At 43.9% G+C, this 16,309-nt stretch overlaps 1 protein-coding gene across 1 annotated transcript in view; it reads right to left on the reverse strand.

Moving 5' to 3' along the window:
- Nucleotides 1-16,309, reverse strand: part of LOC142385725 (leucine-rich repeat-containing G-protein coupled receptor 5-like) — a 56,531-nt gene continuing 40,222 nt past the window's right edge. The window contains exons 11-22 of the mRNA XM_075472437.1: nucleotides 15,092-15,163; nucleotides 14,814-14,879; nucleotides 14,525-14,596; nucleotides 11,054-11,125; nucleotides 8,922-9,047; nucleotides 8,643-8,707; nucleotides 8,547-8,612; nucleotides 8,060-8,143; nucleotides 6,924-7,167; nucleotides 6,605-6,786; nucleotides 3,303-6,466; nucleotides 1-3,258 (exon numbers count right to left, since the gene is read on the reverse strand). Of these exons, the coding sequence (XP_075328552.1) occupies nucleotides 5,736-6,466; nucleotides 6,605-6,786; nucleotides 6,924-7,167; nucleotides 8,060-8,143; nucleotides 8,547-8,612; nucleotides 8,643-8,707; nucleotides 8,922-9,047; nucleotides 11,054-11,125; nucleotides 14,525-14,596; nucleotides 14,814-14,879; nucleotides 15,092-15,163 (1,780 nt within the window). The 3' untranslated portion in view covers nucleotides 1-3,258; nucleotides 3,303-5,735. The remainder of the gene's footprint in view (nucleotides 3,259-3,302; nucleotides 6,467-6,604; nucleotides 6,787-6,923; nucleotides 7,168-8,059; nucleotides 8,144-8,546; nucleotides 8,613-8,642; nucleotides 8,708-8,921; nucleotides 9,048-11,053; nucleotides 11,126-14,524; nucleotides 14,597-14,813; nucleotides 14,880-15,091; nucleotides 15,164-16,309) is intronic.

Here is a 16,309-nt window from a genome sequence, read left to right on the forward strand (position 1 = left end):
TTCATCGAAACCTAGACACCTCAAAACATTCGGATATTTTACAAAAGTTTACAACAGGAAGAAAAAAACAGGTGCTGGTAAAAAGTTTGAACCATTTAGGTTCAAATGAAGCTTGTGATGTTTTAATTTTTATACATTTTAAGTGCTGATCACAGAAAAATGCATTTGTCATGCTTCTCAGATTCTTTTGAAAAATAATCTGCCTGGATCTTTTTTATTTTACTCACAATGAAAAATACAACACAGAAAATTTATTTTCACATCACAAATTCACTAATAAGCCTTTAAAAACTAAGCTGGACATAAAAAGATCCACTCGCTTACTCTTTTACAGAGATTTGAACTATGCCCCATTATTTCTATGGGGGTCAGAATGTCATGAGGTACAATTTGGCTAAAGAGCAGCAAGTGGATCTTGATCTGAAATAAACTTTTTGTCAACTCTTTCCTGGTTCACATCGGATCTGTGTACTAAGTCATGCAGGTTGTGGGTTTAACATGAATCATTTGTGCAACACAAAATCAGACACATGCAGATCAAAAACAGTGTGGACAGTGTGTTGAAAATTCTTCCAAGCTGCCTCACTTTAACTTATTTGGACAGATCAGATGGCTAAAAAAATGTCAAACTACTTCTAGGAGTTTAATATTTAAGATACCAGATTTTTGCCAGATGTTCGGAAGGGTGCAAACCACTTATTTTCATCCCATACAGTCTTGTGCCATTCTTTATCGGGTTTTTTGTGGTTTTTATCTCCCCTCAAGAGGGCAGCAGTGAGCCACTTGGAGGGGAAGAATACACCGCAGGAAAATGTCGATTGCTCTTTTCTCAAGAGACACACCCTTCGTCTAAATTTCCAAATTGCAACCACTTGACTCCTCCTCTCTCGTCTTAGTCCCTCCCACCAAAGATGCGAGCAGAAGACTTGAGGACAGAGGGCGGAGACGAGGTAGGAGGGGTTTAAAATCACTTAATATGAAGTAGGATGCAGCGGCATCATCTAACAGTTGTTTCATTGCAGCCTATCGCAGTCTTTATTTAATTATTCTGTCGGAATAGCATTGAATTAAAGTTTGTAAAAGAGCAGATATTTAGCTTTAATTCGGTTTACAGTGTAGGATTAATGTGCTACGCCCCTTCTGGAATTTATACTCCAGATGGGAGGAGGGATCAGACAAGGAGGCTGAAAATGGACAAACCTCAAGAGCCTAGGAACATTTTGTTCTCTTATGGTGAAGACAGTAAATCAACCTGAATGACAGAATATGGTGGTATGAGTAGTTTTTACTCAGCTTGTTGTCCTGGATGGTAGCTTGAAGTATGTCCACACTTGATGTCGACCAAATCCACAGAATGAAGATTAGTACCCAATCCTAATCCCTCATCCATACCACTCTGTTTTGCAGCGGTAAGATCCCCTTTTTTTTTTTTACATCAAGATGTTGTGGTCATCCGGCCTTCCAGATGGTCCCTGATGCTCCTGGCTGAAGGACTGGATGACTTCCACTCCTGAAATTAAAAAACAACAGGGGCCCCTCATTCCTGCAACCCCAACAGAGGGGTAAGGCCAAGAAGAGGAATGGGGATCTGGGTGCTAAATTCGGAACATTGACATAAACATGCACTTCCTCTCCTGTGAAATGCAGGAAATCCCAGCTGTCCTGTAAAGAAATGAGCTCAAACAGTCCAACCTAAAAGGAACCAGGTCAGGTGATCGTGGCATATCATTCTAGTCAGGGTCCTACTTGGATGGCATCGTTTTTGAGGATTTCCTGGTACATTCCAATGGAAAGAAACCTCAAGGAAGACCTAGAACATGCGGAGAGATTCCACCTCTCATTGGGCCTAACGATGCTTGAGGATTCACCAGGACAGCCTGGAAAATGTTTGAAAACTGAACTCTTTAGTGTGTTTTATGTTTCCACGTATGACCTGGAACATCGTCAGATTCTCAGTAAAGTCCTTCAAGTAAAAAAAGAGAATCCCGTTAAACAAATTAGACAAAATCATGACACTTGTTCATTTGGTTATTGAGGAAAATGATCTAATATTAGATATCTGTGAATGTCAGAGACGAGCTCCAGGATTGACATTTAATTTGAGGCTGAAATTAGAAATGGACTGAGATCTATTGAGGTCTGACGATCCCGACTTCTTTGTGGAAGGGCGTCAACAACAAGAGATTTCTAAGGGGCTCGGAAAAACATTGTTGATGCTTTCAACAACGGACTCTTGTAAACCTTTTCAAAAAGGTTTACAAAAACCTAAAGAGTTCAAACTGGAGTCCACAGATATCCGATTACCTTCCCCAGGAGTGGTGCAACAAAGAGGGCAGGTCTGTATCCATCTGCCATCAGGAGAACACCAAACAACAGGAGACAGCTTTATGTTCCAGTTGTTGATTAACATTTAGAAGATTTAAATGAGAAAATGGCAACAAAAAAAAATCAACTTTCACGAATGAATAAAAAAGTTTATATGCTCACTTGAGGTGGTTTTTGCCCATTTTGAAGACTTCATACTTGTTAGAGGGAATGGGAAGGGAATCTCGTCTGACCCGCAAAGATTTAAATGACGTAACTCGCCAGCTGTTTCTTAAAAACAATAAACTCATATCACTGAGCAGCGTTTTCCCAGATATGATCCAATATCCTAAATATTCCAAGAGAAAACAACTCCTGAAGAACAGCTCTCTCCACATTCCTCCTGTGGATGTCCACCACAGTGGTTGTTTTTTTTCCCTCAGTTTCTGGTTAGAAAAACTACTTCTTCGTCTACTGAATTACAGCCACTAGCAAACCATTGGTGACACTACACAGCTGAATTAATTCACTTCCAACCACTCAAAGGAAACGTGTCCGATTCACATTTATCATGCGTAGCTTGTCGAAAGATTGATGTGCATGACGGGGCTGCGAGGACTGCTCTCCATGAAGAATATTCTAAAGTTGATATGGGCAAACCAGAATAGTTGAGGGACATTTTGGTATAAATAAAAAGTCTAAAGGTTTGCAGAAAGGAAAACTACGGAGCCCCTTTTTACCCATTACGACGAGAAAGCCCCCTCGCCCTGAGTATTCTTTTCAGATGTCTCTCACTTATGTCAAAGCCATGTCTACGTGCAAGAATGGATTTGATGTCTTTATATGTTAGGCCAATACTAAAATAGAAATCAATAAACTTCTCCCACGGATGATGGGTAGGCTCCTCCATCGCTGTGTCTGTTTTACTTCCGGTTCACTGACGTGGGAAAAATACTTTTGCGAGATCCCGCAATACTTTTTGCGAGATCCCGCAATACTTTTTGCGAGATCCCGCAATACTTTTTGCGAGATCCCGCAATACTTTTGCGAGATCTCACAATACTTTTGCGAGATCCCGCAAAAAAAAAATCCCTCCATGTCCCTTTAGGGGCTCCATAGCAAAACACTGCATTCAAGAACCTGTGGTGGTGTCATAGTTTGGGCCTGTTTCAATGCATCCAGGCCAACAGTCCTGGGAAGTCTAAAGGTAGATTTTAATGAGCTCAACCTCAAAAGAAAGCGGGTCCTACTGCAGGACAACGAGCAAAATGCACGAGAGATTCAACTGAAAAATGATGAAAGAAAAATTAAATGAATATCTTAAAAAAATATCTACTTTAAAGGGGAACTCCGGGGCATGTGTGCAAGTTGTTGTTTTACGTGGAAGGTTTAGCACTTGCCCCTTAGCCACCACGTAGTTGGCTAGCATGACAGGCTGCGCAAACAGTGCAATCGCCGCACAGGGAGCGCCGATTTGCACCAGTCTGTGTCCTACTGTCAGTATTTGACAACCTCTAGCAATGGGATTGCGCTTCAAATGCCCCGGAGTTCCCCTTTAATTCCCAATGAAAAACCATTTCAGCCAGTATCCATTAATACTGAAAGCAAAGGTTCACAAACTTTTAACAATCACAGATATGTACTACTGGATCATTCATCCACATTAAATAAAGTGGTTTAATAAATTTGTCTTGTTTGGTTTGCTGAGTCTCTTCCTCTACTTTTAGGATGTGTGTGAAAATCTGGGGATATTACAGGTCTTATTTATGCCAAAATGTATAAAAATGAATGAGAGTTCACAGACTTTAATCATCTGTTGCATTAATAATCAGCCGGTGGGAAACTTCTGATAACAGCAGTAAATAGGGCTGTGATGTACAGACATAAAAACATCAGATTTCTCACAGTCTACAGAAAAGAAACAAAGGATTGTCACAGTTGCTTCTATTTACAATATGTACACACACTTACAGACACAAACATCCAAACGCACATGAGGACTCCAAACTAAACCTGTTGCTTTCCTCTAAATGACTTCTGTAAACATTAAGGACTGATCATAAGTGGACAGAAAACACTGTTCTTTTCGTATTATCGTGAGATTTGAGTTAAACTGAAACGCTTTGAAGGTTTTCCTCTGAAACACTTTCAAATAAAGATGCAAACGTGAGGAAAACAAGCCATTTAAAGGGCCAGTTCGTTGTTTTTTTCTCAGCTGGTGAACATGAGCCGCAGCTGCTTTTTGTCCTCTTGACTCCTGTTTTCAGTTTGAGGTTCGACTCTGACGAAACTCACACACACTCTGCAGTTTTCACATACGTTTGCAAAAACACGAGCTGTTGCCGCAAGCATTTGGTTGGACGTTTGGTAACACGGCGCTGTAAACTGTGCCACGTTTAAAAAAAAAAAATGTGAAAAGTGAAGAATTTACACCCTTCATGACGCCTGTGTGTGTGTGTGTTTGTGTGTGTCCTGATCAACACCCCACTATGAACCTGGAACTCCTTCTTTTGATCGAAAGCTTAGTCTCTGACAGCTAGTTTTACAGCAGGAAAAACAAATGATGGAGAGAAAACGGTGAAGGAATAAAGAGTCCAAACTGGCGGTGAGTTGATGGAGCGCTCCTTCTTGTGCTTTTCATTTCTGTTCTCCAGCTGCTGCTACATTTGCTGCCTCACTGTCCCATCAGTCACTTTTGTTCTGTGTTTTTTTACATGTTTGTGTGGGAGTTTGGTCTCACCTGAGAAAAAGCCTCGCTATCGCCCCCTACAGGCAGACGTTTCTGATGTTTATTTAATCGACTTGTGAATGATGTCTAATCCCTTTATCTGCTACCGAATGGCTGAATATCAAAATTTGAAAAGTTCAGTTTAATTTGTTGGCTGACTTTAGCTGCATTCAGGTGGGATTAGCATCGCAGGAGGCAGGAGAAATGTTCCCTGTTCAACCGGTCCGTAGGAGGCATTCAACAGGACTTAAATATGCTTACAGGTCCAGAAATACGACGACAACTCTGAGCATAGTGTCCAGGTACTAGTACCTGGAACCTGTTTCATGTCTGAAATGTAAAAAAATATGTATGTTTGGGTTCATACTGTCTGACATAAAATCAAAGTGAAAGTAAATGTAGGAATCATGGATTTTTCATCTTTTATGCCATTTTCTTCTGTTTACACTTTAGTGGATCCTGTGTGGTGTTGAATTCAAATGGCCTCAGGGCAGTAGGTATTAAAACAGTTTCTGTCTGAATGGGATCGACCATCAGCTGTAACAATTGTCCATCTCTTTCTGCTCACTCTCTGATCTGCACTAAATGTCTCTTTACATATAACAGCCAATCAGGAGCCTGTTTTGTGGTTATCTGAGACAACATTGAGGCTTTTGTCAGGTGAGAACGTCAAACCCTGCATGCGTGTGTTTGTATGCCGGTTTTAGTGACGTGGGGCAACAAACGCCAGTGAATGTTGTGTCTCGTGCCCTCCTCTTCCTCGCCCCTCCTCTTCTTCTTCTTCTTTCACGCCTCCCACCACCACCAACGCCTGCGTCGAGTCACACGACTGCTTCTCCGCGTCTTCGTCGTACGTTGAATCCAGCGTGCTCAGCCTTCCTCCGGCCGCTCCTCCTCTTCTTCCGCCTCTTCGTAGCTTATTCACCACCACCCCCCCAGAGGTGCGTTTGGCCAAAGCTGCCAGCTCCTCTCTGGCGAGCGGGTTGAAGAGCAGGTAGAGCAGCGGGTTGACGCAGGCGGGCAGCGGCGCCACGAGCAGCAGCACTCCCTTCGCCACTTCTGGCCCAGCGGCAGGGAGCCGCACCAGGGAGGAGAAGGAGAGAAAGGCGACGGGGAGGTAGAGGAGGCAGTCGGAGAAGAGCAGCCAGGCGACGTGTCGGGTCAACGCTACCTCCTCGTCTGAGGCGGGTGGAGCTTTGTTGGCGCGACAGTAAAGACGAGTGTAAGCGAGCGTCATGAGGAGGAAACAGAGAGAGTCAAAGAGCACCAGGGAGACGGAGAAGGCCAGGGAGGATGAGGAGGAGGGGGAAGGAAGGGGCAAACAGAGGGAGGTGCTACTGTGTGTGAACATCAGCAGGGGCAGTGTGACGGCGAGGCCCAGCAGGAAGCACACGCACACCGACAGGCGGAGGGGGAGCGGCACCGAAGAGCGGCCTGCAGGAGGAGGAGAAAGCAGCTGTAATGCCAGAGCTGAATACACCTGAAGAACTTTAAAATCTCTTTTTCATCTTCTGTTCATAGAACATAACTCTGCAGACTGAAATAAAGCTTTCAGCTGAACGCTGTTAGAACCTTTGCTACAGCCTGTTTGAACCTCCTCACCGCTGCTCCTGTCAGCTTTGCTGCTCAGAGCGGCGGTCAGACATCGCTCCAGAGCGGCGGCGGTCAGCAGGAAGAGTCCGCTCTGAGATGCAAACACGCACAGGAAGCCGCTGAGGCGGCACAGGAAGCTGCTTTCCCACTTTGTTCCGTACCTACAACACAACGACACAACTCTGCTGTCAAATACATCAAAATAAATTTCAGATTTCATTTGTAATTTTCAGGATGAAATGACATTCTCTAACTTTTGGCTTTGGGTCTGCTTTGCGTCCCCGGTTTGGTTTCATACCTCCAGAAGCTGCCGAACGTCCAGGCATCCACTGCCGCCAACCAACCGCTCCACACTCCCATCAGGCCGTTCACCAGAGCCAGCAGGCCAATCAGCAGCTTGGGAGGCGTGACCGTGCTGACTGGAGAAAAGAAGATTGACAGCACGACCAGACTGTTGCTGACCAGTGAGATCGCCGCGATGAGCCACACCCCGCCCCGGATCATCCAGCTGCCGAGCAGATGGAGGCAGGGATGAAACGGTCCTGCGGGAAACACAAACCATCATTTAACAGCAATTCAGGTTTATTCATGCACATTAATCTGTTCAGCGTCACATGGAGGTCTGGGACAAGACCTGTGGAGTGGCAGACCGGGTCATAATCCCCAGTTCTAAAAAAGGAGCAGAAAACGTGTTCCATCCACCGGGGGAATCAGAGTCCCTGAGAAAGGAGGAGCAGTGAGGACCAGATCTTCACAGTCACACTGAGGGGGTCAAGGGAGTTTGAGCATCCAGCCTCCAGGTGTTCTGTGGACTTGGAGAAGGCCACGTCTCCTGAGGGATTCTGTGGGAACCGGTCTATTCAGTCCCTGTATAACCAAAGCTATGGCCGTGTCCGCATCCTTGGCGCTAATTTAAAGCGCATGTTGGACTCCACCAGGGCTGCGCCTCGTCACCGATCCTGTTTGTGGTTTCATGTACGGGATCTGGAGGTGTAGCCGGGGAGAGGAGGGCGTCTGGTTTGGGAAGCTCAGAGTTCCATTTCTGCTTTTTGCAGATGATGTGTTTCTGTTGCCATGAGCATCAGCTGCACTGGAGTGGGATGGTGCTGTATTCTGGTGACTGCTGCACGATGATAAAGCGTCTGAAACACGTCAGCAGCTGGCTGCCTTTTTACCAACCAACCGAACATGGTAAAGTCATGAATACCAGAAGAAAAACCTGATCTACAAATGGTGTGCATCAAGAAGAAAATGGTGCGCTTTAGGGTGAACTTTGTCACAAACAATGCTGTAAAAAGACTTAAAAACCATACTGAGACTGCTTTAATGGGTGACATTGGAGTGAATACAAAGACTGTCGGGACTTTGTTTCATTGCAAAAATTCTCATCTCCTACAATGAAGCTGATAATTGATCTAATTCTGAGTTTGTTACCTGGTACCGGGCTGCAGTGGACAGAGTGCTGCGGTTTGGATTCATCTTTAAACTCCATCAGAAAATCCTCCCAGTCTTGATCTACTGCAGACACAAAGTGGGGATGCATCAGTAAACTCTTTCGGAACATTAAACAGTGACAACAGAATCTGCACAAACAGGTTCAGCAGCACTGAGACGGGAACAGAGCAATTTAACACCTGATCATGGAACTAAAAGGTTTTCACTGAAGCCTGAAGTCATGCGAAGGTGAGGCAATTTAGTCAGCTGATTTGTAAAAAAAAAGAAGCAGAATCTTTGAGTGTTTTTAACGAGATATTACAGACCTGAATATAAAACAATGACAATGTTGGGGTATTTTAAGCTACGCCTTATCGTATCATTGTCTTTATGCAAGACAAAGACTTTGACTTGTCGTGTCAAAGCACAAGTGAAACTGCAGCACTGGGTCTTCCAGTGGAAGCTTGCTAATAGTGTGCTGGTTCACCTTGACTGGAGAGAACAGAGGTGTCTCTCCCAGTTAAGTCTGCTGCTTCCTCCCTCTCCCAGGACAAGCCTCCTCCTCCTCCTCCTCCTCCTCCTCCTCCTCCTCTCCTCTCGCAGGAGACAAAGGCGCAGCACTGGAAGGCGTAAGGAAGCTCCATAACTCTGAGAACGGACACAAACACAAGATGATACGCAGCTTTTATGCTGCTGTTTCCTCATTCAAACAATTTAAAAACACGGCTAAAGTGACATTTCCATGACACAGGATGGATTGGATAAATCTGGCTCCAGCATCACAGAGACGATGCAAAGTGAGACATGGATGAACTCTCTTAACACAAAGATTTTACACATGGTTTCAGGAGTAAACGCTCACCTGACTCGCGGCAGGTCTTCTCGGGGTATTAACTCCATCAGCTGATTGTTTCCAGACAACCGAATGTGAGTTAAACTCTGCAGACCAATCAGAGGTAGAGACGACAGCTGATTGGATGAGAGGTCGCTGCAAAGACAGAGAGGGTGCGCTTTTCAGCCATTTACAGTTTCAGTTATTTTCTCCCATAGGGTGTTTTTCCAAAGACCGCTAAAAAAGAACAATTTGACCCTTCACAAATGAATAACTGCAGGCCGATATCGAACCTTGTTTTTTTAGGTAAAGGAAGCGAAAAGCTGCTTTTCAACAGTTTAACTAATTCTTGACCCAGAACAACTGTTCTGACATATTCCAGTCAGGGTTCCCTCCACACCACAGCACTGAGACCACTCTTATTAAAGCAATAAACCACTTACAATGAAACGCAGAGAACAGCAACGTTTCTGTTTAGTGTTCCTGGATCTCAGTTCCTGGATCACACAACCCTGAACTGGTGTGAATCTTACTTAAAAGACAGAGACTACTTTGTGTCTACAGGTGTCTAAAGGTTCACATCTGATCTCACAAAAATGACATGTGGAGTTCCTCAGGGATCATTTCTGAAGCCTCTTTTATTCAGCATTTACATGCACCCACTGGCTCAGGTTATACAAAGCAAAAGATTATGCCGTCATAGTTATGCAGACGTCTGGGAATTATAATCCCTTACATACGCAACTGGATGATCCAGAATTTCTTCAGTGAAACAAAGACAAAACAGAGGCCATTGTTTTTGGAGCCAATGAGGGACAGTTAAAAATCTGAGCTCAGCTTCAGTCTGTAGTGTTAAAAACCACAAACCAGGCCAGAAATCTGGGCGTCATCATGGACTCAGACCTGAACTCAGCCGAGTATCACCTGGAGAATATTTCCAGGATAAAAGGACTAATGTGTCGGAGTGATTTAGAAAAGCTGCTCCAGGCATCTATCTCCAGCAGACCTGATCAATCCCTGTGACAGAGTATTTCCTGCTCTGCCTAAAAGAGGATCAGACAGCTGATTCAGTCCTCATTGAACCCAGGAAAGTGGATCATATCCTCCATCCTGAGGTCTCTTAACAGGCTTCCTGTCCACCAGAGAGTTTAAAACCCTGCTGTTGGTTTATAAAGCTTTAAATACTTTCATCTCAGATCTGCTACAATATGGACCTCCAAGACATTTCACGTCTTCTGGAACAGGTTTGCTTTCTGTCACCAGAGTTAGAGCTGTTGTGATCCATGGTGAAGGTGGGAGTCAAATGAACCATTAACCAAAAATGTCTTTGTTAAACGATCCAAGGATGCCGAGGAACGGGAAATTATCAAAAAGCAACAGGACAAGAACGAACCGGCCAATGACGAAAGAAACCGGAGTGCTATAAAAACTGAAAGGGCTGGTCAGTAGAGAGACGGCATCCGAGAAATTAACGGGAAACAGGTGTAATCAGAGACTGAGGGTCAAGACACAGACAGCTGAGGACATCTGGGGTAAAGACAAGAATAGTGGGGAAACTAAACTAAAAACCAAAAGACTGAAAACAAAAAGAAACTAAACTGACGACGACTGACAACACAAAGAATAAAGCTCAATACCAGAACTAAAGCCAAACACAGAACAGAGTCTAAAGCAGAGCACGGAGGAAAAACTAAAGCAATGATGATCAGATAACATAACGTGAGAAACCGGGAGACTAAAAGGGAAATAATAAACTAGAAGACAAACAGCCCATAAGCTATATCTCCCAAAACAAACCAAAACCCACAAATCCTAACAAGATGTTAACACGGAGAAGCTGCTCTCAGATTTAATGGAACAAACTCACAGAGACCCGCAGGTCTGAGTCAACTCTTCTTCTGTTTAGTCAAACCTGAAGACTTTCCTGTTCACCTGTGTGATTAATAACTCTCCCTGCTCTGAACCTCTCACTTTGACTTTTTTAGGCTTTTATTGTCTTTGTAAATCACTTTGAATCATATAGTTGTTGACTTGTGTCATATAAATACATTTGCGTTGCCTATGGGGCTCTGGGACAGAAGGATTCAAACAGACAAACATGAGGGTTTTCACAAGAGAGAAATCAAAAAGTGGCAGATATTCAAATGAATAAGAAAACTCACAGTTTAGAGAGAGACGGCAGAGCAGAGAATGAGTTTGGCTTCACGCACGACAACCTATTCCAGGATAAATCACTAAAACAGGCAGAAAGGAAGTTAGGAAACAGACCAGGTAACTTAGATTTACAGTTAGCTAAAATTAATTAGAGTCGAGAAAGAAAAAAATATTAGAAAAAACTGTTATTACATTGAAAAAAGACAATTGACAAGTTATACAGTGTATCTTTATCACATCCATGACTTTGAAAGGCAGGAAGCTGAGAAAGAGAAAAAACAAACATGTAAATCATAAGTGAAAGACAAATAATACAGGAGCCGTGCTTCCTTTGTATCTACAATCATGAGAAAAAGAAAGTAAAGCCTTTCAATTCCAAGGTTTTATGTATCAGTATGTGTAAAACTAAGTGAACCAAAGATCAATGCTCTGATTCACTGATCATCAGTCAGTGTGAGCAGCTCTATAAAAGCAGAAGTTCTGCAGCATTCAGGTGTGTGTTAACACGATGCCAAGGAGGAAAGACATCAGCAACGATCTCAGAGAAGCAGCTGCTGCTGCCCATCAACCTGGGAAGGGTTAGAAGGCCATTTCCAAACTATCTGGAGTCCATCGTTCTACAGAAAGAAAGATTATTCACAAGTGGAAAACATTCAGGACAGCTGTCAATCTTCCCAGGAGTGGACGTCCCAGCAAGGTCACCCCAAGGTCAGAAAGCCAAGAGCTACATCTCAGACTCTGCAGGCCTCAGTTAGCATGTTAAATCACCTGTCACGATAAATCCATATTTTAATTAGGTCTCCTGGTATTGTCTGTTAAATGCAGCTTTCTTTTTCTTAGTGGTCATAGGTCTCCTCACTGGGCATTTTCCCCTTTCCAAAGAAACTTTTCAGACTGTTTTTTGCTCATTTAGCTAGCTTGTGGGTTTAATATTAGCGTATCACGTGACCGAGACAAGCATCTTGACACTTGTCAAGAGTGAGTCATAGACGGATGTAACGGAGAGAATTCGGTCATTTCTCAAAATAAAACATTGTTCAGACTCGGATAATAAATAAAACGGAAATAATGTAAGCTATTTATTCTTTCTGTGCGGCCCGGTACCGAATGACCGGTACTGGTCCGTGGGTTGGGGGCCGCTGTTCTAGAGTCAGGCTCTGTTTACATTAATTCATTTCACCATTTCTTCGTGTCGGCGTCTTGCAAACTATTTACATTTACACACAAAGTTGCTGTCCTCTCAATAAAAGCCTAACTGTTTACTCTGAAACGGGGATCGGCTGATTCGCTAGTCACATGACTAATCAGCCATCACATCACATGATCGCCCTTGCATCTAGAGCATGCGCAACTGCTTAGAAAACACGACCTACAGGTGCATATTGCCTTACACACATGACGAATGACGAGAGAGACACTTGGACGGGAAAGTCCAAAGGCATTTGCAGTTTTCCGTAGTCTCCCTTCATCACTCAAGTAGTATAAGGTGCAAGCAACCTTGGTAAAAACGTCGATGGGCCGTCTCATTCTTGTTGTTTTCTTTTCCACCTGTGGACGTAGTCGCTCGGACAGATTTATCAGGGCTGCTCTGGACATTCGAAAGTTCTCGCGCCATTCTTCGGTGACAACAACTTGGTCCACGAAATTGTCCCACCATGCGCTGCTTCTTCCCGGTCTAACCCAAAAGCGGCGCTCCATGTACGGCTTGCACTGCGGATCCTCGTTTCTCACCGTTTACAACTGCTAAAATCAGCATCGTATGCGAATGCTTACGTGGGCTCCGGCGTCTTTGAATCCTTCCACCTATGAAGTCGTATTCCAGTATTTTAATGTAAATGGACAGTGCATCCGCGATAGAAACGATATAGAAACAGATTAGTATAAATGGCACCTCAGATGTGAGGCCGTCTGTCTGACAGCTAAAGCTGGGCTGAAACTGGCTCATCAACAGGACAATGATCCCAAACACAGCAGCAGAACTACAACAGAATGTGTGAAGAAGAGAAGAATCAAGGTGTTGCAATGGTCCAGTCAGAGTCCAGACCTCAGCCTGACTGAGATGCTGTGGTGGGACCTTCAGAGAGCTGTGCAGAAACCAGTGCTGCAAACCTCAATGAGCTGAAGCAACGCTGGACAGAAGGGGGAATCACGACTTGCTGCTGTTGAAAAAAAAAAGTCCATTGCTTCCTTTTCAGTGATTCTGCTGTGTAATCGGTTGTGTTTCAGGCTGTTTTCCTGCTGTAAGACTCAATAATGTCTCTGCTAACTTTGTTTTTTAACACTGGATTTTACCATAATACATCTAATCTGGTTTCATCTTACTTTTGACACATTTATTATCTCTAGTTGCAGAAGCAGCTCCTCAGCATGATAACACCTCCACCGTGTTTTACTGCACGTAGGCTGGGCTTCATCTTAACATCTATAAACCAACTGATGACCTTTATTACCAGAGTTTTACTTTGGTTTTATCTATGTCCAGAAAACACCTTCCCATGAAGACTGGGGCTTATCTGTGGAAGTTTTTCAAATGTTTAGCCTTTTTTTTGCCTTCCTTTCAGTAGAAATAGGATCAGGACAGCAACACTCTTATCCTGTTGGTTTATTCAGCCATCCCTTTACAAAAAACCACATGAATGAAATCCTCAAATGTTTTTCCTTCAAGATCTTTCTTTCTTGGTATCCATATGTAACCATTTTCAACAGTCACATACCCACACAGTCTCGAGACAAAGTGGGATTGGTGCTTTCAGGAGAAAGTCTAGAACTTTTTCTCAGTATTTCATCAGGGGATGTCTTAACCAGTCTAATCTCTCTGCAACGTCTGCGTGCCAACCTCATTTTTGCTGTTGTTTCAGCTTGTTAGTTTGGATTAAAGCACCATGGGGCCTCATGTAACAGCCACTCTTTGTTTCTAATCCCCAGATAAAAAGAAATGGTGTGTTTCACACTCCCACATCTATAACTAAATCAGGCATAAAGCTGAACCCTAGAGGGTGCTGTGAGCTGCTGTCATGTCAGAACTTTAAACTCTGCTGGATCCAATATGGTGTATTCAGGTGCATCAAAGGTGTGCTTTACAGTAAAATCTTCCATAAAAAGTTTCTGTGTGTCAGGTGCTGGCATCATACCTGTCCTATGATCAAGCAGACCACCTGGAAAGGTGTGCTTCCATTTGGAAATACTTATAGAGGGCAAGTTCGTATCACTGCTCAGGATCTCCTGGCTAATTAAAGCTGCAGAGTGTGTGTGAGTGTGTGTGAGTGTGTGTGAGCGTGTGTGAGCGTTTGTGAGCGTGTGTGAGTGTGTGTGAGCGTGTGTGAGTGTGTGTGAGTGTGTGTGAGCGTGTGTGAGCGTTTGTGAGCGTGTGTGAGTGTGTGTGAGTGTGTGTGAGTGTGTGTGAGCGTGTGTGAGTGTGTGTGCGCGTGTGTGTGTGTGAGTGTGAGCGTGTGTGTGCGTGTGTGAGCGTGTGTGCTTACAGAGAGCGTAGCGACATCAGGCCGATGAAGGTGTTCTCCTCCAGTTCCTCGATCTCGTTATGGTGCAGATCACTGGAACACACACCCACACATTAGCCATCGTATTTCCATTACATCACGTTCTGCTTTGAAGCAAGCGATGTGATTGGTCATAAATAGACTACAACTGGGCTAATTGTTCCCATGATGCACAGCTGGGTGGATTTTATTGGTTGCTGTGGTCGCCGTTTTCATTTGGAGCAGCAATTGTGAAAGAAATGAATGTTGAGAAAAAGAAGATAAAACTCACATCTTCTGGATGCTCTCACAGCGGGAGAAGCTGGGGAGAGTCTGGATCTGATTATAGGAGAGATCACTGCGGAGACAAAGTTTTAGCTGTCAGCACGGTCAGGTCCAAAACACCCTGAACACATCGCAGCGAGTCGACCATAGCTCGCAGGTTTCTACTTCAGTAGAGACAGAAAGTCCCAGCTGCCACATGATGTTTGGGACACCGAGCTGAGTCACATGACAGCAGACGTGTGTTGCAGACCATTGAAAGTGAGAGCAGATTGTGTTTGAACTCACAGCAGCTGCAGGTTAGGAAGCTGCTCACACACCCAACTGGGCAGAGAGGTGATCCGCGCTCCGGTGATGGTCCTGAACAAACACAGGGAGAACGTGTTAGACCTTTTCTGATCTGCAGACCTGCAGGCGTTTCAGGGTCTCCTCAGACAATGTTTGAACCTGCAAGGACATGAAGTACAGATATTAACAGGATACCTTTCATTGTGTGTAACTGCATTAATGTGTGTGGATGTGAATCAAGGTTTCCAGAAAAGTTGGGAAGGTTTCCAAGATGTTGCAAAACCTAAAATCCAATTTGTTTCAAATTTGATGCAGCAACACACTCAACAAAAGTTTTTACAGAGGCACCACCATCAGAGAAGCAGGCTTTGAACTGAAAGCTGATAACCAGCTGGATGCTCCCTCTCCTCTTAGTCTGGAGGACGCAGCGTCAGGTTCTGATCCATATGACCACAGAGCAGTTTCCCACTCTGCCTCAGTCCGTTTTAAATGAGCTTCGGTCCGGAGGAGACGGCAGAGTTTCTGGATCATGTGGCTCCTTCTCTGCCTGATGGAGCTTTAAGCTGCATCTGTGGATGTGACGGTGAGCTGTGTTCACAGACGATGATTTGATGTTATTATATTCTGTAGACGGAATATTTAAAGTCTTCACAGTTTTACATTGAGGCACTTTATTCTGAAATTGCTCTACAACTTGTAGAAACTGTGCAGATTGCTGAACCTCAGCCCATTTTACTCCTGAGAGACTTTGCCTCTCTCAGGTGCTCTTTTTATACCTCATCATGTTACTGACCCGTTGCCAATCAACCTAATTAGTTGCTGCGTGTTCTTCCAGCTGTTTCCCTTTAGTACCACTCACTTTTCCAGCATTTTGTTGCCCTGTTCCAACTTTTTTTTTTTAGATATGTTGCTGCCATCAAACGCAAGATGAGCAAAGTTTCAACATTTGATGTGTTTCTCTGTTCTGCTGTGAATAAAGGGCTGGTTTATGAGGTTTGTAAATCATTGCCCTCTGTTTTCATCATATTTTACAGTGTCCCAACGTTATTGGGGCATGGCTTGTAGATCATTCGAGGCTTTGTTCTGGTAATTTCAAGATGATTAATGTGGAATGACTCGTTTGTACGAGCATCTGAAACAGAGCAAAAGCCCTCATGAGTCACACAATACTTGATTAAAAAGTGTGTAGATTGTTCTGTGTTGCTGCTAGTTAGAAAG

Source organism: Odontesthes bonariensis, chromosome 8 (assembly GCF_027942865.1).
Source record: "Odontesthes bonariensis isolate fOdoBon6 chromosome 8, fOdoBon6.hap1, whole genome shotgun sequence".
Lineage (NCBI taxonomy): Eukaryota > Metazoa > Chordata > Actinopteri > Atheriniformes > Atherinopsidae > Odontesthes > Odontesthes bonariensis.